The sequence below is a fragment of the Rattus norvegicus genome, chromosome 4 (genome assembly GCF_021556685.1).
Source record: "Rattus norvegicus strain SHRSP/BbbUtx chromosome 4, alternate assembly SHRSP_T2T, whole genome shotgun sequence".
Taxonomy (NCBI): domain Eukaryota; kingdom Metazoa; phylum Chordata; class Mammalia; order Rodentia; family Muridae; genus Rattus; species Rattus norvegicus.
In genome coordinates this window covers 88401183-88427460 of record NC_141537.1, presented here as the reverse complement: position 1 = coordinate 88427460, position 26278 = coordinate 88401183, and the positions used below count along the sequence as shown (strand labels likewise).

Sequence of the window (26278 nt, the reverse complement as noted above, 5' to 3'; positions counted from 1 at the left end):
GCACCAACTCTGCTCACCCCTGCCCACATCCCTGGCCCAAGAGGAAACTGTATAAGGCCTCTGGGCTCCCGTGGGGGAGGGCCCAGGAGCGGCAGGACCCCTGCCTGAGACACCGCCGGAACCTGAAAGAAACAGACCGGATAAACAGTTCTCTGCACCCAAATCCCGTGGGAAGGAGAGCTAAACCTTCAGAGAGGCAGACAAGCCTGGGAAACCAGAAGAGACTGCTCCCTGCACACACATCTCGGACGCCAGAGGAAAAAGCCAAAGACCATCTGGAACCCTGGTGCACTGAAGTTCCCGGAAGGGGCGGCACAGGTCTTCCTGGTTGCTGCCGCTGCAGAGAGCCCCTGGGCAGCACCCCACGAGCGAACTTCAGCCTCAGGACCACAGGTAAGACCAACTTTTCTGCTGCAAGAAAGCTGCCTGGTGAACTCAAGACACAGGCCCACAGGAACAGCTGAAGACCTGTAGAGAGGAAAAACGACACGCCCGAAAGCAGAACACTCTGTCCCCATAACTGACTGAAAGAGAGGAAAACAGGTCTACAGCACTCCTGACACACAGGCTTATAGGACAGACTAGCCACTGTCAGAAATAGCAGAACAAAGTAACACTAGAGATAATCTGATGGCGAGAGGCAAGCGCAGGAACCCAAGCAACAGAAACCAAGACTACATGGCACCATCGGAGCCCAATTCTCCCATCAAAACAAACATGGAATATCCACACACACCAGAAAAGCAAGATCTATTTTCAAAATCATATTTGATCATGATGCTGGAGGACTTCAAGAAAGACATGAAGAACTCCCTTAGAGAACAAGTAGAAGCCTACAGAGAGGAATCGCAAAAATGCCTGAAAGAATCGCAAAAATCCCTGAAAGAATTCCAGGAAAACATAAATCAACAAGTAGAAGCCCATAGAGAGGAGACACAAAAATCCCTGAAAGAATTCCAGGAAAACATAAATAAACAAGTAGAAGCCCATAGAGAGGAGACACAAAAATCCCTGAAAGAATTCCAGGAAAACACAATCAAACAGTTGAAGGAATTAAAAATGGAAATAGAAGCAATCAAGAAAGAACACATGGAAACAACCCTGGATATAGAAAACCAAAAGAAGAGACAAGGAGCTGTAGATACAAGCTTCACCAACAGAATACAAGAGATGGAAGAGAGAATCTCAGGAGCAGAAGATTCCATAGAAATCATTGACTCAACTGTCAAAGATAATGTAAAGCGGAAAAAGCTACTGGTCCAAAACATACAGGAAATCCAGGACTCAATGAGAAGATCAAACCTAAGGATAATAGGTATAGAAGAGAGTGAAGACTCCCAGCTCAAAGGACCAGTAAATATCTTCAACAAAATCATAGAAGAAAACTTCCCTAACCTAAAAAAAGAGATACCCATAGACATACAAGAAGCCTACAGAACTCCAAATAGATTGGACCAGAAAAGAAACACCTCCCGTCACATAATTGTCAAAACACCAAACGCACAAAATAAAGAAAGAATATTAAAAGCAGTAAGTGAAAAAGGTCAAGTAACATATAAAGGGAGACCTATCAGAATCACACCAGACTTCTCGCCAGAAACTATGAAGGCCAGAAGATCCTGGACTGATGTCATACAGACCCTAAGAGAACACAAATGCCAGCCCAGGTTACTGTATCCAGCAAAACTCTCAATTAACATTGATGGAGAAACCAAGATATTCCATGACAAAACCAAATTTACACAATATCTTTCTACAAATCCAGCACTACAAAGGATAATAAATGGTAAAGCCCAACATAAGGAGGCAAGCTATACCCTAGAAGAAGCAAGAAACTAATCGTCTTGGCAACAAAACAAAGAGAATGAAAGCACACAAACATAACCTCACATCCAAATATGAATATAACGGGAAGCAATAATCACTATTCCTTAATATCTCTCAATATCAATGGCCTCAACTCCCCAATAAAAAGACATAGATTAACAAACTGGATACGCAACGAGGACCCTGCATTCTGCTGCCTACAGGAAACACACCTCAGAGACAAAGACAGACACTACCTCAGAGTGAAAGGCTGGAAAACAACTTTCCAAGCAAATGGTCAGAAGAAGCAAGCTGGAGTAGCCATTCTAATATCAAATAAAATCAATTTCCAACTAAAAGTCATAAAAAAGATAAGGAAGGACACTTCGTATTCATCAAAGGAAAAATCCACCAAGATGAACTCTCAATCCTAAATATCTATGCCCCAAATACAAGGGCACCTACATACGTAAAAGAAACCTTACTAAAGCTCAAAACACACATTGCACCTCACACAATAATAGTGGGAGATTTCAACACACCACTCTCATTAATGGACAGATCATGGAAACAGAAATTAAACAGTGATGTCGACAGACTAAGAGAAGTCATGAGCCAAATGGACTTAACGGATTTTTATAGAACATTCTATCCTAAAGCAAAAGGATATACCTTCTTCTCAGCTCCTCATGGTACTTTCTCCAAAATTGACCATATAATTGGTCAAAAACGGGCCTCAACAGGTACAGAAAGATAGAAATAATCCCATGCGTGCTATCGGACCACCACGGCCTAAAACTGGTCTTCAATAACAATAAGGGAAGAATGCCCACATATACGTGGAAATTGAACAATGCTCTACTCAATGATAACCTGGTCAAGGAAGAAATAAAGAAAGAAATTAAAAACTTTTTAGAATTTAATGAAAATGAAGATACAACATACCCAAACTTATGGGACACAATGAAAGCTGTGCTAAGAGGAAAACTCATAGCGCTGAGTGCCTGCAGAAAGAAACAGGAAAGAGCATATGTCAGCAGCTTGACAGCACACCTAAAAGCTCTAGAACAAAAATAAGCAAATACACCCAGGAGGAGTAGAAGGCAGGAAATGATCAAACTCAGAGCTGAAATCAACCAAGTAGAAACAAAAAGGACCATAGAAAGAATCAACAGAACCAAAAGTTGGTTCTTTGAGAAAATCAACAAGATAGATAAACCCTTAGCCAGACTAAGGAGAGGACACAGAGAGTGCGTCCAAATTAACAAAATCAGAAATGAAAAGGGAGACATAACTACAGATTCAGAGGAAATTCAAAAAATCATCAGATCTTACTATAAAAACCTATATTCAACAAAATTTGAAAATCTTGAGGAAATGGACAATTTCCTAGACAGATACCAGGTATCGAAGTTAAATCAGGAACAGATAAACCAGTTAAACAACCCCATAACTCCTAAGGAAATAGAAGCAGTCATTAAAGGTCTCCCAACCAAAAAGAGCCCAGGTCCAGACGGGTTTAGTGCAGAATTCTATCAAACCTTCATAGAAGACCTCATACCAATATTATCCAAACTATTCCACAAAATTGAAACAGATGGAGCACTACCGAATTCCTTCTACGAAGCCACAATTACTCTTATACCTAAACCACACAAAGACACAACAAAGAAAGAGAACTTCAGACCAATTTCCCTTATGAATATCGACGCAAAAATACTCAATAAAATTCTGGCAAACCGAATTCAAGAGCACATCAAAACAATCATCCACCATGATCAAGTAGGCTTCATCCCAGGCATGCAGGGATGGTTTAATATACGGAAAACCATCAACGTGATCCATTATATAAACAAACTGAAAGAACAAAACCACATGATCATTTCATTAGATGCTGAGAAAGCATTTGACAAAATTCAACACCCCTTCATGATAAAAGTCCTGGAAAGAATAGGAATTCAAGGCCCATACCTAAACATAGTAAAAGCCTTATACAGCAAACCAGTTGCTAACATTAAAGTAAATGGAGAGAAACTTGAAGCAATCCCACTAAAATCAGGGACTAGACAAGGCTGCCCACTCTCTCCCTACTTATTCAATATAGTTCTTGAAGTTCTAGCCAGAGCAATCAGACAACAAAAGGAGATCAAGGGGATACAGATCCGAAAAGAAGAGGTGCAGATGACATGATAGTATATTTAAGTGATCCCAAAAGTTCCACCAGAGAACTACTAAAGCTGATAAACAACTTCAGCAAAGTGGCTGGGTATAAAATTAACTCAAATAAATCAGTTGCCTTCCTCTATACAAAAGAGAAACAAGCCGAGAAAGAAATTAGGGAAACGACACCCTTCATAATAGACCCAAATAATATAAAGTACCTCGGTGTGACTTTAACCAAGCAAGTAAAAGATCTGTACAATAAGAACTTCAAGACACTGAGGAAAGAAATTGAAGAAGACCTCAGAAGATGGAAAGATCTCCCATGCTCATGGATTGGCAGGATTAATATAGTAAAAATGGCCATTTTACCAAAAGCAATCTACAGATTCAATGCAATCCCCATCAAAATACCAATCCAATTCTTCAAAGAGTTAGACAGAACAATTTGCAAATTCATCTGGAATAACAAAAAACCCAGGATAGCTAAAGCTATCCTCAACAATAAAAGGACTTCAGGGGGAATCACTATCCCTGAACTCAAGCAGTATTACAGAGCAATAGTGATAAAAACTGCATGGTATTGGTACAGAGACAGACAGATAGACCAATGGAATAGAATTGAAGACCCAGAAATGAACCCACACACCTATGGTCACTTGATTTTTGACAAAGGAGCCAAAACCATCCAATGGAAAAAAGATAGCATTTTCAGCAAATGGTGCTGGTTCAACTGGAGGGCAACATGTAGAAGAATGCAGATCGATCCATGCTTATCACCCTGTACAAAGCTTAAGTCCAAGTGGATCAAGGACCTCCACATCAAACCAGACACACTCAAACTAATAGAAGAAAAACTAGGGAAGCATCTGGAACACATGGGCACTGGAAAAAATTTCCTGAACAAAACACCAATGGCTTATGCTCTAAGATCAAGAATCGACAAATGGGATCTCATAAAACTGCAAAGCTTCTGTAAGGCAAAGGACACTGTGGTTAGGACAAAACGGCAACCAACAGATTGGGAAAAGATCTTTACCAATCCTACAACAGATAGAGGCCTTATATCCAAAATATACAAAGAACTCAAGAAGTTAGACCACAAGGAAACAAATAACCCTATTACAAAATGGGGTTCCGAGCTAAACAAAGAATTCACAGCTGAGGAATGCCGAATGGCTGAGAAACACCTAAAGAAATGTTCAGCATCTTTAGTCATAAGGGAAATGCAAATCAAAACAACCCTGAGATTTCACCTCACACCAGTGAGAATGGCTAAGATCAAAAACTCAGGTGACAGCAGATGCTGGCGAGGATGTGGAGAAAGAGGAACACTCCTCCATTGTTGGTGGGATTGCAGACTGGTAAAACCATTCTGGAAATCAGTCTGGAGGTTCCTCAGAAAATTGGACATTGAACTGCCTGAGGATCCAGCTATACCTCTCTTGGGCATATACCCAAAAGATGCCTCAACATATAAAAGAGACACGTGCTCTACTATGTTCATCGCAGCCTTATGTATAATAGCCAGAAGCTGGAAAGAACCCAGATGCCCTTCAACAGAGGAATGGATACAGAAAATGTGGTACATCTACACAATGGAATATTACTCAGGTATCAAAAACAACGAGTTTATGAAATTCGTAGGCAAATGGTTGGAACTGGAAAATATCATCCTGAGTGAGCTAACCCAATCACAGAAAGACATACATGGTATGCACTCATTGATAAGTGGCTATTAGCCCAAATGCTTGAATTACCCTAGATCCCTAGAACAAACGAAACTCAAGATGGATGATCAAAATGTGAATGCTTCACTCCTTCTTTAAATGAGGAAAAAGAATACCCTTGGCAGGGAAGGGAGAGGCAAAGATTAAAACAGAGACTGAAGGAACACCCATTCAGAGCCTGCCCCACATGTGGCCCATACATATACAGCCACCCAATTAGACAAGATGGATGAAGCAAAGAAGTGCAGACCAACAGGAGCCGGATGTAGATCGCTCCTGAGAGACACAGCCAGAATACAGCAAATACAGAGGCGAATGCCAGCAGCAAACCACTGAACTGAGAATAGGTCCCCTGTTGAAGGAATCAGAGAAAGAACTGGAAGAGCTTGAAGGGGCTCGAGACCCCAAAAGTACAACAATGCCAAGCAACCAGAGCTTCTAGGGACTAAGCCACTACCTAAAGACTATACATGGACTGACCCTGGACTCTGACCCCATAGGTAGCAATGAATATCCTAGTAAGAGCACCAGTGGAAGGGGAAGCCCTGGGTCCTGCTAAGACTGAACCCCCAGTGAACTAGTCTATGGGGGGAGGGCGGCAATGGGGGGAGGGTTGGGAGGGGAACACCCATAAGGAAGGGGAGGGGGGAGGGGGATGTTTGCCCGGAAACCGGGAAAGAGAATAACACTCGAAATGTATATAAGAAATATTCAAGTTAATAAAAAAAAATTAAAAAAAAGAAATATATTTATTCCCCAGTCCCTTAATGGGAATCTATGATATAATAAAAACAATAAATACATCTTAAAGACATAGAAAATAAATTTATGCTGAAATCCTGAGGGGGGGAAAAAAAGAAAGAAAAGGAATTTGGGATAAATGGTGCTAGGAACTTAAATCCTTGTCTCCTGCAAGGGGGATCCTTTAACTCCCATGGGGTCTGCAACATGGGTGGTTGTAAAATAAAATAAGGGCACTGTGTTTCTGAATGCCTCCAGGAACCACCAGACCATGGATGGGATGGTGTAAAACCTCACCTCCCTCATTCTGACTCTTAGCCACATGAAAACAACTCAGAAGAGGTAGGACACTTAGTGGTCCTTAGTCCTTGGCATCTGCCCATTGGCAGATTGAACAATGGCCTTTGATGGTTTCGAAGACACTTTAAAAAACAAAACAAAACAAAACTTGGTGACCCTCCTGATGTAGACTCTTACACCCACTGTGACTAAAGTGGCTATTTAAAATAGTGACGCTCATGAGTCTCCAGGGACATTTTAAAGAGTCTGACTGCCACACAGTCTCATCTACTAATCTTGTCTGCAACCCCTTTCCCAGCTCAGCTTCAGTAAATGCGCCTACGTCTTTATTCTGAACATCAGATGAAGTTTTCAATTCACTTGGTTTATAGGTACTCCGACTTTGTCTCTATTATGGTTAGTAAGTACCTTAGTTAGGGTTACTATTGGTGTGATGAAACACCATGATCAAAGCACGGGGAGGAAGGTATTTATTTGGCTTACACTTCCACATCACAGCTCATCACCAAAGGAAGTCTGGACAGGAACTTCAGCAGAGCAGGAACCTGGAGGCAGGCACTGATGAGAGACCATGAGGAGTGCTGCTTACTGGTGTGTTCCTCATGGTTTGCTCAGCCTGCTTTCTTACAGAATTCAGGACAAGCTCAGGGATAGCACGACCCACAATAGGCTGGTCGCCCCTCAGTGAATCACCAGTTAAGAAAATGCCCTACCAGTTTGCCTACAGGCAGATCTTATGGAGTATTTCTCAATGGAAGCTCGCACTTCTCTGATGACTCTAGCTTGTGTCGAGTTGATGTAAAACTAACCAGTATAGTAACTATACATAATCATCTTTGGCATGGAGAACCCATTATAGGCAGCCAAATCTGCAGATGTTTAAGTTTCTTGTATCAAATGGCACAGTGTATAAGCACAAACATCTTTCTATATATATTAAATCAGCTCTAGATTATTCAAAATTCCAGAGAAATATAATTACTATACAAATGTCTGTTAATACTATATTGTCTAATATCAAGAAAAGTCTATGCATGTTCAGAAAGGATATAACGTTTCTTCATATACTCCTGACTGGCGGTTAGGTAAATCTGCAGACATGGAACCTATATGTAGAGGGCTGATAGTCATTTGTGTGTGTGCTTTGGGCTACTTCACTGGGGTGCAAGCCATGAAATGAGCATGGAGGAACCTGAGGAACTCAGCATGCATACTTAGGAAAGAGTGGAGCCAGTCATGGTTGTTATCATCTTTCCTCCATAAAGTTAAGTGTTGGGAAGTTAATCCTAAACCAACAGTGGGAGGCATCTAGATAATCATCAGGTCTCTGTCCTCAAAGCTGGATTCAGAGAACTAAGTTGTAGTTTTAGCTCCAACCATGTGTTCCTTTTTTTCCTTAGAAGGCAGAGAGGGGCAGAGTGAGACTATTAACTGTGAAAACAGGCAGCAAAGGTTTCTCAGAAAAAAATACAGGTTTCTAAATAAAATTTGGTAAGATCTTCTGATTTACTGGGTGTGGCCAAAGTGAGACCAAATTTCCACTGACATTTGCTGTAAAAATGAGAAATGTGAGTGACCGTAACGCGTTCTCCTCTGACGATACTCGGATACTACAGGGCACTCAAGGTGAGCTGCACAGACAAAAGTGTGGCTCTCACTTATCACCTGCTCCCCATATTGGCTCTAGTTTGGATGACTATAGAAGCATCGATCCTGACACTGGGCCAGCTCTGGACATGAAGGACATGTGTCCTGCATGCCTTTTCTCTATCCGAGAGTGATGGATCCAGATGAAAGCCACTGATTAATGGTACTAATGTTAAGCCATTTCATGTTTTAAATGAAAATTTGTATTTTACATTCTGACAGAGCACAAACTTCAAAGCTAAAAGAATGAGATCCATATGTGAATACAAACTGATGCTAAACTCGGGTGAAAGTTGAAGGTGTGGCTGCCAGTGAACTGGAAAACACACATTCACATCTTTCTTGGTGATAATCTTAAAAAAGAAAAAACCCTGCCAGGTGTCAGGTAGAAGAAAACTGTGGAAGAACAATTCTCTTTGCACCTTGAACACGTCACCAGGAAAGCAGGGCAGACTGAATTATATTCAACCCTCCCACTCCTCAATTCCATTTTAATCATGATGGACAAATTGAATACTGTGCTTATTTATTGATTGCAGTCTGATGGGTCTGAAGGTAGCATCCATGAAATCACCATGGCCCATGCTATAACATATCCTATAGACATCCTCTGTCATCTAACTTACTATTAGCATTTGTACAATAATAAAAATACATAAGCCCTAGTCTCTAAGTGAATATTTTCCAAGCAAGTTTTTAACTACAGTTTTGTTCATAATAGCTCATATGATGTAGAGTAGATTTATAGGACTTACTCGTTCTGTATAATAGAAATGTTACAAAAGGTAGGAACTGCCCCTCCAAGTCCGGTCATCTACCTTAGTGTGCCTGGGAGCACAGGGGTGTGAATGCGACCAACATACTGGCCCTGAAATTCACCAAACAAAATCTCCAGTCCAGGACCGGGATGGGCAATAGTGCCTGCCTACTCTGCCACCTTCTGGCACCTTGCAACTCTCCATGTTGAGAAGGCTCCTTTCAAGGAAGGGGACTTCAGAGACACTGTCAAAACCCCCATACCAGCTTGTGCCTAGAGGGGAGGCAGAACCAACTACTACAGTATGTGGGAGATGTATACAGTTAGGGAAAAATTGTCTTGTAAGAACTAAGATAGAGTTAATTCTCTTTGATTACTTTGATTGAAATATTGCTTCAGGTAATATGTTCTACAAGGCCAATGGTAACTTCTATAAAGATGTTTCCTGCTGCTCTACAATTAATTACTGTTAGTGAGTGTGCATGTAAACATTCTCTCTTGTATACTTCTTACTCAATATATGATTTGAACTTATGTTAGAACTTCTAGTGAACTTTTATAAAAAGGGGATGCTTGGAAAACCATGTGATCTATTCTCCTAGAAAAGGTATGAAAGACTAGGAAAGATTGTATTGGCAGGCATGGCATTGGGGGTAAAGGCAATGAGAGTAAGGACATTATCATTGTCACATCAGAGCAGGAAGAGAGAGCAAAATTAGGAGCAGAATTCAGAGTAGAATAACTTAGAAATTATAAGGCAACTTAAAAAATTAAGAGAGCAATATGTAGAACGCAGAACGCAGAGGGAAAGATGAAAAGAGAAGAAGCTGCAGAGTGAGCAGAAGGACCAGATCAGGCAGGCTTCTCCTTACCATGGGACAGAACAGGCTTTTCTTATAGCAAGGCAGGCTCAGTCTTACCAAAGAGGACAAAGCTTTCTTCTTACAGACTTAGGTTTGATTCATTTAGCAATAAAAGTGTAGAAGCTTTCCCTTTCTCTATGAAATAAAGATCTGAACTCATTTATTCATCCAGAATGAGTGAGTGCTTTCTGCACTGGTGCTTGGTCTTTTGCTTCATAAACATATGTAAGTACGGATGTGTGTGTGTCTGGTAAGAATCTAATTATGAGATCAGTATGTAAGGTGAGCCCAGTTGGTTTGAATGTGTATATATGAATGTGTATATGAATTTATGGTTTTTTTTCCATATTTGGTTGTGTGAAAGTTTTCCTTCTGTGAGCAGGACTCTCTTCTCCTGGTTCAATAGAAGTTTATTGCTCTCAACCTCCTCTAAGCCTGACAAGTGAGAGGCTTCTGGACAAGAGGGAAAAGGCCCTAGCACTTAACCCTTTACTTAATCCCTTGCTGCTGTTTTATGATGAAGTACTAAACATCTAAGGCCAAGACTATAGTTTCTGACCTCAGAGAAACTCAGGCAGGTCAGAAACAACAGCAGCAAAGTGACTTAGATTTTTAGGTAGGTACACATTTTACTATTAAACAACAACCCTAAATATCTCTCAAGACCAAATTTTGCCCCTGCAAACACTCTTCCGCCTCTGCTACTTCAAGAGAGAACAAAGAAGAAAGAAGAACTGCCAGGGCTGGCCCACAGAAGGTACATCACTAACAAAATAAGGACAGATGATACACACATATGCTGCATTGCTACCAGCAGGAACAAATAATAAAATTGCTCATCAGGATTTAAGTGGTCAAAGAGCCTGATATATCTCTTCTAGTACACTCTGGGGCATACCAAATGCCTGAAGAGGTCACACGAATTATAAGGAGGACACACAAGGATGAGGCTGGCTGACCTGGAGCAGGATTTGGTGGCTGCCTGGTATAGGACACGTTGAATGTGGGCTCCTCAATGAGCGGTGGTGGATACATGCGCCGGCGGATGAAGAAGCCAGCTCCACAACAGAACAGCACACCCATCATCAGCAGGAACCTGCAGAGAACACAGACACAAAGTCAGAGTTCAAGTCACAGGCTGAGGCCGGGCTAGACACTGACAAAAAGGCCTGAGGATTCTCCAGGGTCCCTGGAACACTACTCCTCAGTGGCAAAGCACAGAGATCCAGCAAGCGGTGAGAAGCCTCCAGCAAGGAGGACATGCAACTAGCCTTGGGTGTCTCTGGATTGTTTCAGCTCGGGACACTTCTCTTGTGGATGACACCAGTGAGATACTCATCCTGCTAACCTCCGAGGCATCCCCAGAGTAGAAGCTACTAACACTGAGAGGCTTGAAAAAAAAAAAAAAACCTGTGTCACAGTGGCTTCAGGTGATCGGTTTCAAAGGATTGGTGACCAAACACATTTTAAACAGAAGACACTGCCAAATCTAGTCTCTGTTACTGTTTCAACATTTCCAAGTCCAACACTTCAAAAACCACATAAATGTACATTAATCCTTTCTAGCACCTTTCTATGTTATGACGTGAACGTTTAATAATTTAATAAGGCATCTGTTAAATCACTAGGGAAATATAGGAAGATAGAGGAACACGGTCAGCAAACTAGAAGAATACTAAGAAAACCCCAGTCTGATTACATTCCATATCTTGATCTTGACCTTTGTCTAGCAGGCAAAGAAAATGTGTGCTTTACAGATAAGACGTTGGTCTAAACCATCTAAGATTCTCGTTGACCAGTAAATCATCAGCCAAGGGCAATTCCAGGCAAAACTGATAAATTCTTGTCCATCTCTGGCCCATGGAACTTTCTAGAACTCCACACAACATGCCTATACTCTGGGTCTGTCACACAGCAGGGTTGGTCATGGCTAATGACCCCAGACAATGTGTTAAAAAAGAGTTGAAGACAAGAGCATGTGATGGACCTTTGAGAATAGTAATATGACTAAGGTCAAGGCCATGAGTCAGTCAGTAGGGACTTACCAGAGAATCTTGGAATACTGAGCAGGGATTTAAAACAGACACTGGCAGAGATGACTCAGGAAAAGGCTGAAATTATAGTCTTTGTGTTCTCTCAATTTATTATTTATTTGACAAGTAACTATTCAGCACCTAATGTCTATAACTCAGTGGGGGGGGGTAAAGTAAATGTTGGTTGGTTTTTGCCAATTTTACACAAATGCAGACATATTTTTTGGAGAGAGAATATTAATTGAGAAAATGTGTCTATTAGATTCTCTGTAGGAAAAATCTATGGGCATTTTCTTGATTGCTTAATGTGGGAGGGACAAGTGAACCCTTTGCAGTGCCACCCCTGGGCAGTTGGACTTGGCCTATATAAGAAAGCAGGCTGAGAAAGCCATGAGGAGCGAGCCAGTAAGCAATTCTCCTTCATGGCTTCTGCTTCGGGTCCTGTTCTGACCCTCAGTGATGGAGTATGGCCTGAGAGTTATAAGATGAAATAAATCCCTTCCTTCTTACTCATACTGCTTTTAATCTTGGTGTTTTATCACAGCAATAGAAATCCTAAGACAGTAGGTAAAGTCCCTTCCCCACACCTCAGTGAACTTCAATTTTAATAGAAGAGGGGAGAACTGAGTGGCAAATGTATACAACTCTTTATTCATATCAAGTGATAAGAAAAATGAAGATTGGAAGAATAGACCTGTGTAATATATTATCTGTATCAAAGTTTATCATTTCACTTTAAGTGTGTAAGTCAGTGCACTGGGAAGTTTACACAAAGATATCTGTTGTACATAAGAATGGACAAATAATTTGGTGGTAGCAATCTCAGCACTTGTGAGGCAAAGGCAGGTGGATATCTGAGTATGAGGCCAGCCTGATCTACAGAGCAAGTACCAGGACACAGCATTACACAGAGAAACCCTGTCTTAAAAAGCATCTCTCCCCCCAAAAAAGAAAGAACAATTATTCTCTTTCAGCCATATTTGAGCTAGGTTCTAAAAGATGAGAAGAGGGAAAACAGGAAGTCTTGTGAGAAGAAGGACACAGGTAAAGAGATCTAAAGCAGGGCAAGTTCAGGTAAGACATGACAGAGATAGCTCTGGCTAGACTCAGGAAATGGGTTCAGAGGTCAAGAAACTCATCAGCAAGAATGCTGGAATCACGAAGGGTCTCTCTCTCTCTCCCTCTCCCTCTCTCCCCCTCTCATCTCTCATGTCTGTCTCTGTCTGTCTGTCTGTCTCTCTCTCTCGTGTCTGTCTGTCTGCCTGTCTGTCTTTTCCCCACTCTCCCTTTCCCCTTCCACTCTGCCCATCTTTACAAGTCCAGTCGTCCTATATCCTCAACCCTTTGTACATGTTTACTTTCAGGTAGAGTCTCATTACCTTGCTCATGTTGGCATGAATGCACTTGGTAGTCCAAGCAGGTTTTGAATATGAGACTCTCCTGCTTTAGCCTCCTAGGCAGCCTAGGTCAGTGACAGCAGCCCAGCCGGACTAGCCTTTTAAAGCTAATTACCTTACCATTAACGTTAAGTCCCACAATACATATCCTTGTACGTTTGTGGAAAGTGTAGAGAGGTTGAATATGCACAGATTTACTTTCTCAGTTGATACCGCTGGCCACTCTAACAGCCCTGGCTCTCAGGTCTTCACCATGAGAAGAGGCCAAGATGCTGGTTACTCTGCCAAATGGAATTTTTTTTCTCCTAGATGAAAAACGACACTGTACCTCACACTTCAGAAGCAAGGAGAGTCACTTGGCAGGAGACCAACTTGTGGCTTTGGTATCACACAGTAACAGATCTGTTCCTTAATGAAAAATTAGCCTCAGGACTTATTCCTAAAAGGGGAAATGACAAAAGGCCAAGAAAATGAACTTCATGTTGCGTGGGCGAGCGAGGGTTGTGGCATGTAATGGAAAAGCCATTTTTTAAAGGCTAATGACCCATACGCAGTTGTCCACCAAGACTCCTCTGTTGTGCAGCAGACTTGGGGAAGTTTCTCAAGGTCTGATTGGAAGAAGTTGATTTCAGTTTCTAAAGTCAGAAGCAATCCAGTTTCTTCATTTTAGTTTGCCTTTCGAATTCCTCTTTTAATGGGGGCAGTACTCCATTCTGCAATGTCCCGATGACTGGCAGCAATGACACAAGACCCTGTGGCTTGGATCGATTCCAGGAGAGGTATGGGACCCTCCCAGTGCAGTTTCATCCGAATCCTTGCCTGTCTTTTCCACTTGCCAACATGTGCTTTACAGTGCTAACAAAGGGCACACACAGCCACGGTTCTTAAACATGAAAATTTAATTCAAACCTTCCCCAACAGGGCTGCTCTGTCTGGCCTCAGTGGGAGAGGATTCTCCTAACCCTGCAGAGACTTGATGCACCAGGGTGAGGGGATACCCAGAGGGTGCACCCCATCTCAGAAGAGAAGGGGAAGGGGGAATTCTGTGAGGTGGGACCGGGAGGGGAGGCAGCATTTAGACTTTAAACAAAAACAAAAATAGACAAAAAAACCCTCAGCTTAAGATTTTACAGGTGGCAGGGCCTCTTAAACGCATTCTCCTCCAAACCACAGTATTAGAGCCTGGCACAGAGACTTTATCCATCAACTGATGGGCACAGACACAAAGACTCACTGCCAAAGACTAGGCAGTGCCAAAGGAAGGCCACAGAAGGAGGGGAGAAAGGATTATAGGAGCCAGAGAGGTGAAGGACACCACAGAACAAGCCCCCCCCAATCAACGAAGCAGGGCTCATAGGGACTCAGAGACTTAACGGACAAAAGGGGTGGGCCTTGTCTTTGTCAGACTCCCAACAGTGGGAGCAGAGCCTGTCTCTTGTTCTCGTGCCTGCTTTTGGGACCCTTTTCTTCCTACTGGGTGGCTTTATCCAGCTTTAATATGAGGGTTGTGCCCAGTCTTATTGCAACTTGATATGCCATGTTTACTTGATATCCCTGGGTGACCTGCTCTTATCTGAAGGGAAACAGAAGGGGTGTAGGCCTGAGGAAGAGCAGATGTGGTAGGGACTGGGCGGAGAGGGGGGAGGGGAAACTGCAGTCAGGATGTAATATATGAGAAGAATAAAGAAATTAATTAATTAGAAGAAGAGGAGGAGGGGAAGAGGAGGAAATATACCACTGCCTTTACTTCACTCAGCCTCAGACTCTTCTCCATTAAATGTTTACCTCATTATACTAGGAACAACCTCATTTGAAAGAGTTACTCAAAACCTTTGAAGCTTTCCCCCAAATGAAGGGTATTAGAAGTTTTGTGCAGGGCTGCACAGAAGACTCAGCAGTTAGAGCACCGACTGCTCTTCCAGAGGTCCTGGGTTAAATTTCCAGCACCTACATGGCAGCCCACAGCTGTCTATAACTCCAGGATCTGATACTCTCACACAGACATGCATACAGGAAAACACCAATGCATATAAAATATAAATAAATCATTTATTTTGCGCACAATATTCCCATACAATGACCTGCTTGCTACTGAAGGGTTAATGACCTAAAAGCCTCAGACAGACTGAAAAACTCCAGACAGTAAAGTTGACTTGACTGATAACACCTGTGGCTTGTTGGGTGGGGGCCAGGAAGCTCCTGATAAGGAGATCAACATAGAAGCACCCGATGGCATCTGCCACTCTGAGGCTGCAGGAGAACTGACCTGGTCACGTTATCAACATCCCCAAATTTCCCCTTTCTCGCCCTAGACACGCCAGATCCCCCTGTGCCATGTGCAGTCTCCACTCCTACAGAATGACTGGTGCCCTCCCTGCAGTTGTTCTGATTAAAAGGCCAGTTCTGTTTCTGGAGATGCCTGTCTGCTCTTTCTGCATCGGCGCCATGTCCATCAATCTCACTCTAATAGTTACAGTCTACTGAAAGCTGTGCCTTTCAGGAATGTGGTTGCCACAGAAGCCTTCCTACAGAAGCCCCAGAATCTTGACCAATGAATGTTTACTGAGAGAAGAAATGTATGGATTAGCCTCCAGGAGCACTTGAATTTTGACCCGGGCACTTCAGATTCCATTTCTAGGCATTCTGGCTATACCTACAGTGGTAGCTTGTCATAACTGAATCTCTAATAACCCGATCAATTGTTTTGGTAGCTGTCACTCTGGGCTTGTAAGAGCAAGGTTGTGGGACTCACAAAAGCTTCAGTCTGTGTGAGATACTGCCAAATCACCATGTGTAGCCTCACTGATACCCTGCCACTAGCAGATGCCCTAGCCCAGAAATCAAAAGCACTTAGAGCCCTGCAAGATCGCTCTCATTTCTCTCTTTTTTTTTTTTTTTTTGGTTCTTTTTTTTTTTCGGAGCTGGGGACCGAACCCAGGGCCTTGCGCTTCCTAGGTAAGCGCTCTACCACTGTGCTAAATCCCCAGCCCCCGCTCTCATTTCTCAACACCCAATTTTGACAAGTTTAACCGTTTTCAGAGGCGTTCCCATAACCCTAACACACTGCATATAATGCTGCAGACCAAGCCAGCACACCCGTGACTACTCCTAGGTTAGGGTTTTATGCATTGTCGTCCTGCCTCCTGCCAGTGGGACCTGGGAAGAAGATCCCTAAATGAGAGCTGGCCTTGCATCCAGGCCATACTCTGAAGTGCCATTTACTATGTTTCCCTTTTGTTTTGAGATGAATAAATCCTTACTTTTGGAAGTATGGGCAGAAAAGTTCATCTTCTATGGTAGCATTTTACTTATTTAATTTTAAGCTGATGCATTCCCACTACATAGTGCTGGGTTCCGTAAAGACAATCTCTTTCAAGTATATCCTGTGTGTGGAACATCTTCATACCCCAATGCTCCCTGTCCTGTCCTCCCCTTCCTACCCCACTAGACTCTTTCCTGTAGCCTCCCTTCTCCTTTTACACTGCATACAGAAATGGTTTTATGTGTCTATAAGTGAATCTAGGAAACAACTGAAAGAACACATGTAATGCTGTCTCAGTCTGGCTTAGTTTGCTGACTGTCTTGATCCTGTGAATGAGAATTCCAGAAAAGAAGCTGTGTCTGTGAGATAGCCTAGAACTGCAATGACGTGGAAAGGCTGAACCGTTGCAGGTCAAGAAGCTAACGACTTTAAAGTTGGCCTAGCTAATTAAACAAAATTAACTAAGTTAACCTAGTGCTTAAATAGCTGCTCTTTTCTGACCTCTGCAGCAGGACTAACGCCCTGACTGATAGAGGAAAACCTATTTCCTTTTGGAATGTATTAAATGTATTGGATACCTACCTTCCACCAACCCAAAAGTTAAGAATGTCATCAGACAGTATCTGAAGCCTACAGAAAAGCTTCTCCTATCTCTGTGATGTACCTACCAATTTATTTTAAATTGTTAGGATTCATGACTTCCTTTACTCTGTAAAACTGTAAATCTGGACAAAACTGTCTCCTTTCCCCCTTGTGGAACAGGAGAGAACCTGGAGTACATTCCAGAGGGTTCACCCTATACAGGGGAGCCTCCCTCATGCTCCCCTTTAGATGATCTCATTGAAAGTTGGGCACAAGGGTTGGGGATTTAGCTCAGTGGTAGAGCGCTTGCCTAGGAAGCGCAAGGCCGTGGGTTCGGTTCCCAGCTCCAAGGGAAAAAAAAAAAGAAAGTGGGGCACAGATTCTCTGAGGCCCGTGTTCTTAGGTCTTTAAACTGAGCTTGCACTCCTAGGACAGCACTCTCTGATTTCGACTGAGCCCTCTGTAATGCACACCAAGGTCTCTCATGTTCTGTTGTGCTGTTTCCTTTTTTCCTAAAACTAGTATTGATGTGTCATCATCCACTTTTCAATACTCCTCAGTTCATTTATGCTCCACAGATTTTAGCAGCCTATGCATGGGTGTTGTGAAATAGGTTAAGAAAGGTCAGGTTGTCTCTTGGGAACCACATTTGTCTGTAAACAAATGTCTTCTCACGCCTCTTGATAGAGTACTTCACAACATCACAATGGCCCTCATTCTCTGGTGAGAAAGGGTCATGGTACATAATAACAGTTTATTTCCTATAGAGCAGTGGTTCTTAACCTGGGGGTCATGACATCTTTGGTTGAACAACCCATTCACAAAGGCCATATATCGGACATCCTGCCTATCTGATATTTACATTAAGCTTCATAACAGTAGAAAAATTATAGTTAAGAAATAATTTTACGGTGTGTGGGGCATGGGTAGCCACAACATAAGGAACTTATTAAAGGGTCGCAACAATTTGAAGGTTGAGAATCACAGCTCTAGAGGAATGGCCTTGTGTGATATTTTACAAGATCAATGGCCACACTGTAAAGACCCTCTAGCCTACACCAGCTGTGATGTGACTGCAGCCATTTTTGACTTAAAATGTAAACCAACCAACCAACCAACCAACCAACCAACCAACCAAGCCTAATCATCTTTGTCTCTGCACCAAATATAATTCTACTATTGGTCAGCTGGCTAGAGGACTCACTATACTCTCAACTGGCTTAATAAAGCACAATGATACATGACTTTTCACATGGATTATTTCACTGGAGGCCCCAGCAAGATCTCCACACCAACAGAGGACTCAGCCTTCTTGGCTAAGGAGATGTTTCAGGCGAGGATCCTCCTGCAAACATTCCAGGACCACTGGGGGTTAAAAAAGGGTCTGAAATGACCACTGTGTTCCTAGACACAATGAATGAATCCTTCTGAAACCTCTAGGAGGTCAATCTGTATACCAAATTCTTATCTCTTTAGAAAGTTTGTGCCATTAGAGGATCTCTTTTAGGAGGAGAAAGACAGGGCGTTGAGGATTTTTTGGGGGGAAAGATGGGTAGGCTTCGTGGGAAGCTTCCTTAGAGTTGAAGATACCATCCTTTGAGAGACCTTAATGTTTGTGAAGAAAACTCATGATGAGGATCCTTCTCTTATCATCCTGTGCTAACTTGGGATACCAATAGCTTGGATTTTTTGATTTGCCTCTCTCTCTGACAGTTACATTATAATTTATAACAGTAGAAAATTACATCTATGAAGTAGCAACAAAAATAATTTTATGACTGCAGTGGGTAACCACAACATGAGGAACATGAGGAGAGATCTCGTTTTGGTTTTAGTCTGGATGAAGGACCAGCTAACTGTATAAATGACTGAGTGCACACTGGACAAGCTCTTCTGAGAGTTATCTCGTTAAGTTGTTATTGGGGTTTCTGTCTTGTTTTGTTCCTTCTCTATTGGTTCTGAGAGAGTTGGACTGTTTCCCTGTACTCTGCTTGGTGATGGCTTCTCTTGGTATGTTGATTTACCACATTCACTCTCTCAGTACTTTGCAGCTTGATTGCCCTGAGCGCACTGCACTCTTGCTCTCTGCCCTCACAAGAGCCATTATTTGTTATTTCTTCTGTGTGTTCTATCTTGTTATTTGTGGGCTTCCCAGTTCTCACATTTCCTCTAGGATGGGAAATTTCCAGTCATACAGAATCTGCCTTGGAACCTTTCTTACTCCTCTGACTCAGGATCTGTGACAGGTCTTATGTGGAGTCAAGATATCTTCTTTTCAATGTTGTTTCTGAGCCTGTCCTACTAATCTACTTCAACAAGTTACTTAAATTTCCTTCTAACGTGAAGACCACCCATTGGAAGACTTTTGCCTCTTAGTGTTCACTGAAGGAGTGTGGGGAGGACTATGGCATTTCAGTCTCAATGGAAAGCTGAGCACTTCTGTCAAGTCGACTGGCCCTCTATGAAATAGGATCGACATCAGGATTTTGGCCTTGGGTGCTGGCACAGATGCTGGTAGACTTTGAGAAAGCCTTCCTATCCAAATGCCCTGATTAGTACCCAGTACTCCCTGGACAATTGTCATCAGTGCCTTGTGCCTGAAATTTAAGGTATAGCTTGAAAGTCCAGTAATTTGTCTAAGATCAGTGAAGTTATTCAGGGGCTGGGAGAGTCTTCCCAGGTTTTCCTCCATTGACTCCACAAAGACTTCCAAATTTATAACCACTTTGAGCCAATAGCTTCAGAAAAACAGTAGGCAATTATACATGGTTCTTGTCCCTAGGTGTACTCATGATATTTGCAAACAAACAAACAAACAAACAAACAAAACTCTAGATACTTTTGTTGGAATAAATGCCTCCCAGCTTACTGAGGTGGCTCAAAAAATCTTCAGTAACAGATACTAAAAAAAAAGAAAAAACAAAAAACCTGGGAAGAATAGGAAAGTCAGCATTGGAAAAAGGACCAAACCAACATCTAAACTGTCCCAAACCCAAGAAGCACTGACCCTCCTACCATGAAGGACATTGATGGCAAATTAGAGGAGCTGTTTATATCCCATTATGCTTCCAAAGGCCCTTGGTTACTGAATCAATAAGAGGCAACACAGTCAGATCACTGGTAGACAGTGACAGAGAGGTTTTTGTTAAAAACAAAACAACAAACAACACCCCCAAACAAAACAAAACAAGTGGAAAAAAAACCCAATTGGACCAGTTACAAATAAAAAAAAGGCAACAGTTCTGGGAGTTACAATGACAGTTAAGGATAGTCAGCTGGGGCCCACAAACTCTTTTGTGGTGGTCCAGATTACCCTCTTACCCTTCTAGGGCAGAGACCTCCTTTGAAAATTAGGTACCATAATCATACGCCCCAGGAAATGAAAATGTCCTTTGTGCCTACCCACCAGCCTAACTTAATTGCCATTCTGTCAGAAGAACATCGCTCCACTTGGTCCTTCTTCCCAAACAATCCTTCCCCTGCTTCTTCCCAGCTCTCCATCCCTCAGAATCCCACCTTACTTCTTCTCATCTGTCACTTAGCTCTCACTTAAAATCTTGCCCAGAGCCCAAATTTAGTCAGCTTCCTTCCTCCTTCTCTCAAAGGCCTCCCTGGATCCACAGGGAGCGAGCCATACATTCTTACTGATTGAGGTCTGTAAGACAAGATCCCAGCTGGGACACGATGGCCTATGGCACAGAGTGAGGGGTGGCTGCAAGAGAAACGGAACAGAACAAAACAACCTCTCTGACTTCTTTACCCTAGCCAAGACCACGGGCATCCTGGTAGCCTCACCAGCCGTAAATCCAGGAACCCACTTCAGAGTGACCACAAGGTACAAGGTCCCTTTTCAGTGTAGGAACACCCAGCCCTTAGCTGTGTGGCTCAGGAGGCAGGATCTATACTGGGTCCTGATGCCTGCATTTCTACCACTTCTTTAAGCCTGCTTTCCCTCACTGAGATAGGACGTTCTTCCTGTTTTGGGGACTCCTTTGCCTTATGCCTGTGGTCTGCCTTTGTTTCTATCCCACAGTGCCTGGATACTCTTGCTCTTACTTTTCAGTTTTACAGATACAGACACCTGTGAGTTGGGGACCCAACATGATTCCAACATTTTCTGAGTACCACTGTCTGGTTTTCATAGTTTTCTGTTTAATGATTTTTAGTTCACCATACTAACATCATTCCTCAACTTAGTATCTTTATAAAAAAAATACTTATTAAGCTTTTCAAGTTGTTTGCCTCCCTCTGCAGATACACACAGATTGGTTAAGGATTTAGGTTAATCCATGATTATCACAGAAAGCAGACACGCATGACAAGTAGCTGAGAAGTTTATATCCTGATCCACAGAGAGAAATACTCAGCCTGGTCTGGGCTTTTGAAATCTCATAGCCCACCCCTACTTCCTCCAACAAGGCCACACCTCCGAATCCTGTCCAAACAGTTTCCACCAATTGGGAACCACCATTTAAATATATCAGGTTATTGGGGCCATTCTCATTCAAACTATCACAAAAACCCTTTCTAAAACCTCTCAATAATATTGTGCCTGCTTAACCACAGATGGGCTTGTTAAATGTCAGTGTTCCTTTAAGGAAGGAGGAAATAAAATAGGCAAGGTCATTAGATTCGCATCTGAGTATTTAGTAACTCCTTCTAGCTGCTGTGTGTGTGTATGTGTGTGTGTGTATGTGTGTGTATTCTACAAAGATCTCAATAAAAATATATATTACCTAACATTACCCATTAGAAAAAATTTTCTACAACAAATGGTAAGTTTATTTGTCACTGTTATAGCTCATAGTATTTATTTTTTAATCAGAAAGCTTTAGATATTGAGGTTAAGGCAGCTAAATGTAATTTCAGATGTTTGTTTTTTGAATACTTGCTCCTTTCTTGTTTACAATTTCTTCTCTCCCAATCAGTTTTTAAAACTGTTGCTGAATGTACATTTTCTTCCTCTCAGGAGCTATAAGAACATTGAAGGGCCAGGGAGGGGGCAGTTAAAAAAAACTATAAAATTCTAATTGTAAAAATTATGCAAAAGTTACAACAAAAATGCTTTGATACTTAACAGTCTGGGTACAGGTTATCTTAATTTGCTACAGTATGTCATGTAAATATCTTGAACTCAACTCTTGTTTAGAGAAATAAAGTTAAAAAATAAATAGATGTGAAATGTCTTAGAAACCATGAAGCTATATTTTTGGTAAAAAAAAAGTTAATATATTTTGGATCAAGCATTTATATCTTTATGATAAAATAAAATTTTGTCCAAGAAAAAATTGATGGGACTTAAGGATAATGTATGTTAGATGATTCAGATTCCTATGTATTTGTATTAACAGAAATTGAAGATGTATGTCTAACCATTCGGAAACTCTGCTAAGCTTTCGCTATTTGGAGAAATTGAGCATATAGGATTTCCGGGCAAGGGATAGGGTCCGGGCAGGGAGAAGGAAGAAGGGCATCCGCCATGTGGGGTGGATAGGAAGGATGCTGTGCCTGAGAAGGTGGGGGATGGAGAGCATAGCCACCATGTAGGAGCCAGGGGACAAGGGACCCAAAGAGGGCTGCCCACCTGGGTCCAGGACAGCTAAGACGGAATATAGATTTTAGTAAGTAATAACGGGAATATCAGAGGGAGGTAGATTAGCCACATGGTGGGTAGGAAGTGGCCCAGCCACTGAGCTATTTAAGGCATATAAAAATATAAAGGCTGTGCGTATATTTGTGTGTGTGTGTATGTGTGTGTGTGTGTGTGTGTGTATGTGTGTGTGTGTTTGTGAGTGTGTGTATGTGTGTGTGTGTGTGTGTGTGTGTGTGTGTGTGTGTGTTTGTGTTTCATTCGGGAACCTAGAACATTAGATTCAACTGGGTACTGCTACACAGAGGCAAATAGCAATCGTTCTGTACTCATTATCTTGGGAGCTGACATACCTCGGCTTTCAGTTCTCCTCTTAGCAAAAACTAAACTCCTCAGGGCTCAGAGTAATTACCCAATTGTGTAGAAAGTCCCCAAGAGAGTGTTAGATAGTCAAAGACAGAGCCTCTGCCACAGGGTGGGCCAGCATGGCAGCTGAGCTATGGCCATTCATTTAAACACTAAGTTGCAGGTGCTCTGCGTGGGTGTGAAGAAGATCTGGACCGTGAAAGTCCCTCCAGACAGCCTCTCTGGGTCACCTCCTAGAAGTGACAGATACAGCTTCTTCAGTACTGCTGCCACTGGAAGCCAACAAGTTCTCCATATGGCAGAGGCTTGAGGACTTTAATAGGGGACACTTGGAGATAAGGGTCACTATGGCCTCTCTGCACATTAGACTCATGGAAATATTAATCATAATGCTTCCTCTAGGACTAGCCACAATGGCTTCTAGGACTGGAGTCTGACACAATTTTACTAACTGCTGTATCTGGTCTAATGGTCAGACTCTGTTTAATTAACTGGTTGTTAAACTGTGTCAAACGACAAATGCCTGGAGTTAAATGAATGTTTCTAAGGGTTAAGAAGGGGAGAATGAAACAGCTTAACCCCTCTCTACCCACTCCCTCCACACACCCCAAAACCTCCTTCCTTTGGGAGGCACATTTGCCGGTAAACAGATGTCTTCTCTTTCCTCTTGGTAAAGTGCTTTACAACACCAGAAGAACCCTCCTTCCCTGTTGAAGAAAGGTTCTAATACGCAAAAAGAAACAAACAAACAAATAAAAAAACCCCAAAAAGCAAAAAAAAAAAATAAACCAACAACAACAAAAAAAACTCCCACTTGGTTCCTCTGGAGGAAAGGTCTTGTGCGATGTTTCACAAGATCAAAGGTCACTCACACTGTAAAGACCCATAAGCCATACCAGGAAGTGATTGTGGTCTTTTGATTTGAAACCCTGAGCTTATGCTTGGTCAGCTGGCTACAGGACTCACTAAGCTCTCAACTGGCTTAATAAAGTGTGGTGATGTGTGACTTTCTCCCGTGGATTATTACAGGCTCTATGCCACCTTCTGCCAGGTACATGCCTTGACCAGAGCAGCTATGAGAAAAGGGGAAAGGCAGCACACCAACACTCTTTGCTTGGGGGGAGTACAACCATCCAGGCATGGCTACCTATGCAAAGGGAGGCCTAGCCAGGGCCAAGCAAACAGATGATGCCCAGATGCCAAATGCCTAAGCCTAATCAAGGAGCTGCTAGTGGTGCAAGGATCTGTGCTATAATGAAAAATATCTGTTGTGTAACACTTGTCGTCCCTGCTGGCTTCCTTATTCAAACAGCTGCCAAGAGAAAGAGGCAAACTCTCAGAACAATTCAAGCGGCTGTTTGTTAGTTCCCAGTAATTCTAAGTGTTAAAATATCAGTAAAGTCAGAATTGTAAAGTCATAAAGAGGCTTGAGTCATGAAAAGTGTGTGATGATTTAATCCTTAGCTGCATGTACTGGAGGACATGATCACTACAAACAAGCCAAGGAGATGAGTTTAAGAAATGCTCAGTGCATTGTACAGAAATCCCCTTTCCAGCACTGTGCTATTCCAGGCATGTGAAATGCCTCTTAGCTATAGGGCACAGCATACTCGCAGAGCCTTTTGGGAGGCCTCTCTGCAAACTAAGACTTGCACAAGGTGACTCTAAGTGATAGTCTACCTCCCACCCTTCTCTCCAGATGTGATCTGATAGGTGTTGTATGCTCTCTAGAGTTCTGTGAGGAACTTGGGGAGATGGAAGGTTGCAGGGTGACTGTCTTGAAAGCTAAGATGCAGTAGACACAGATGTGGGAAGATTTTTAGGCAGCAGAAACTTTGTCATAAATCTCAGTCTGCTGACTCTAATTCCTCAAGCAATCAGCTCCAACACTATCTTAAAAACTGGCTAAGAAGCTGCTCAAGGCTGAACCTTCCAAGATCCAGCAAGAATTGTAACCTACCAAAAATACCACAGCCTCTGTATGGAGAGGGCCCGCACACAGCACCTGGAGCCACAGCAGTCTTCATAGGAACGGCATCTGAGGGGGAGAGAGAACAATTTTGGGTTAAAAAGGGTAGATTTTTCTCATCACAGTGTTCCATCCAGAATCACTATAAGCATAAACATTCTTAGAAAGAGAAATCAAAATGGATTCCTTTTGGAGAGGCTCCAGGACCAGAAAAAGCATCAAATCTACCAGATCATGCTCCAAGGAAGCTCTGCAACAGAAGAATACTAGCAAGGACAGGTTCTCTGCTGACTTTAACCCGGGACCATGGGAAAGGTGGGCCTGCCTCCATATGCTCTCACAAGTTAAAAGCACAGGTTACAGAGTGGGGCTAACTGAGGAGGTCTGGGAACTTACTATCTATGTGATTTCTGTTATTAAACTCTATCAGGCTCAGCTTCCTGACTAGCAAGATAGAACAATGGGAACCTTTCAAGTGATTTTAGGGCCTCATGTTTACCTGCTCAGGCTCCCTCATCCCACAGATCTCTACATACCCAGGCCTGTGCCAGGGCCCATACTCAGGAGACATGTTCAGGGGCTGTCCTAACCCAGAAGAGCCACTTAAGAAAGTTCCTGACTGGAAATGAGACCTGTTGTAGGCCTGGGGTGATTCACTAAGCTTTGTCAGTATTTCATCTCCTTCTCAACCATGTCCGCACTCCTGGGCAACTAATGTTACAAAGAATACCTTCCTTTATAAGCTTATAGGAGGAGAGAGGAACACTGAAGGGAGATATTGGACTCTTACTGTTAGAGTGGGTAGAAATCAGACAACTATAATCTAAAGAGAAAGGTCTGGTTCCTAGAATGGCTTGCAAAAATGAACATTCTTAGCAACTATGTTAGGTTCTTACGAATACTAAATGTCTACATGCCTCTCCCTCCAGTGCAGAGGGACCTGTAAACAAAATGAGATGTCCCCTCACCAGACTATAAAATTAAAACTGTATGTGATGCAAGACATTGCCAGAACAGACTTGATATTCTCCTACTGAGTTTGAAGAAGAAATACAAGTATGGGAAAGCCATGTGG

At 42.4% G+C, this 26278-nt stretch overlaps 1 protein-coding gene across 13 annotated transcripts in view; it reads right to left on the bottom strand.

The window, feature by feature from the left end:
• Vopp1 (VOPP1 WW domain binding protein) overlaps window positions 1-26278 on the bottom strand; it is a 69275-nt gene that overhangs the window by 4873 nt on the left and 38124 nt on the right. For all 13 annotated transcript variants that reach the window (XM_087658119.1, NM_001108630.1, XM_087658111.1 and 10 more), the window contains 2 exon segments: window positions 25195-25272; window positions 10964-11100 (listed from right to left, as the gene is read on the bottom strand). In XM_087658119.1, the coding sequence (XP_087514245.1) occupies window positions 10964-11090 (127 nt within the window). In that variant the 5' untranslated portion in view covers window positions 11091-11100; window positions 25195-25272.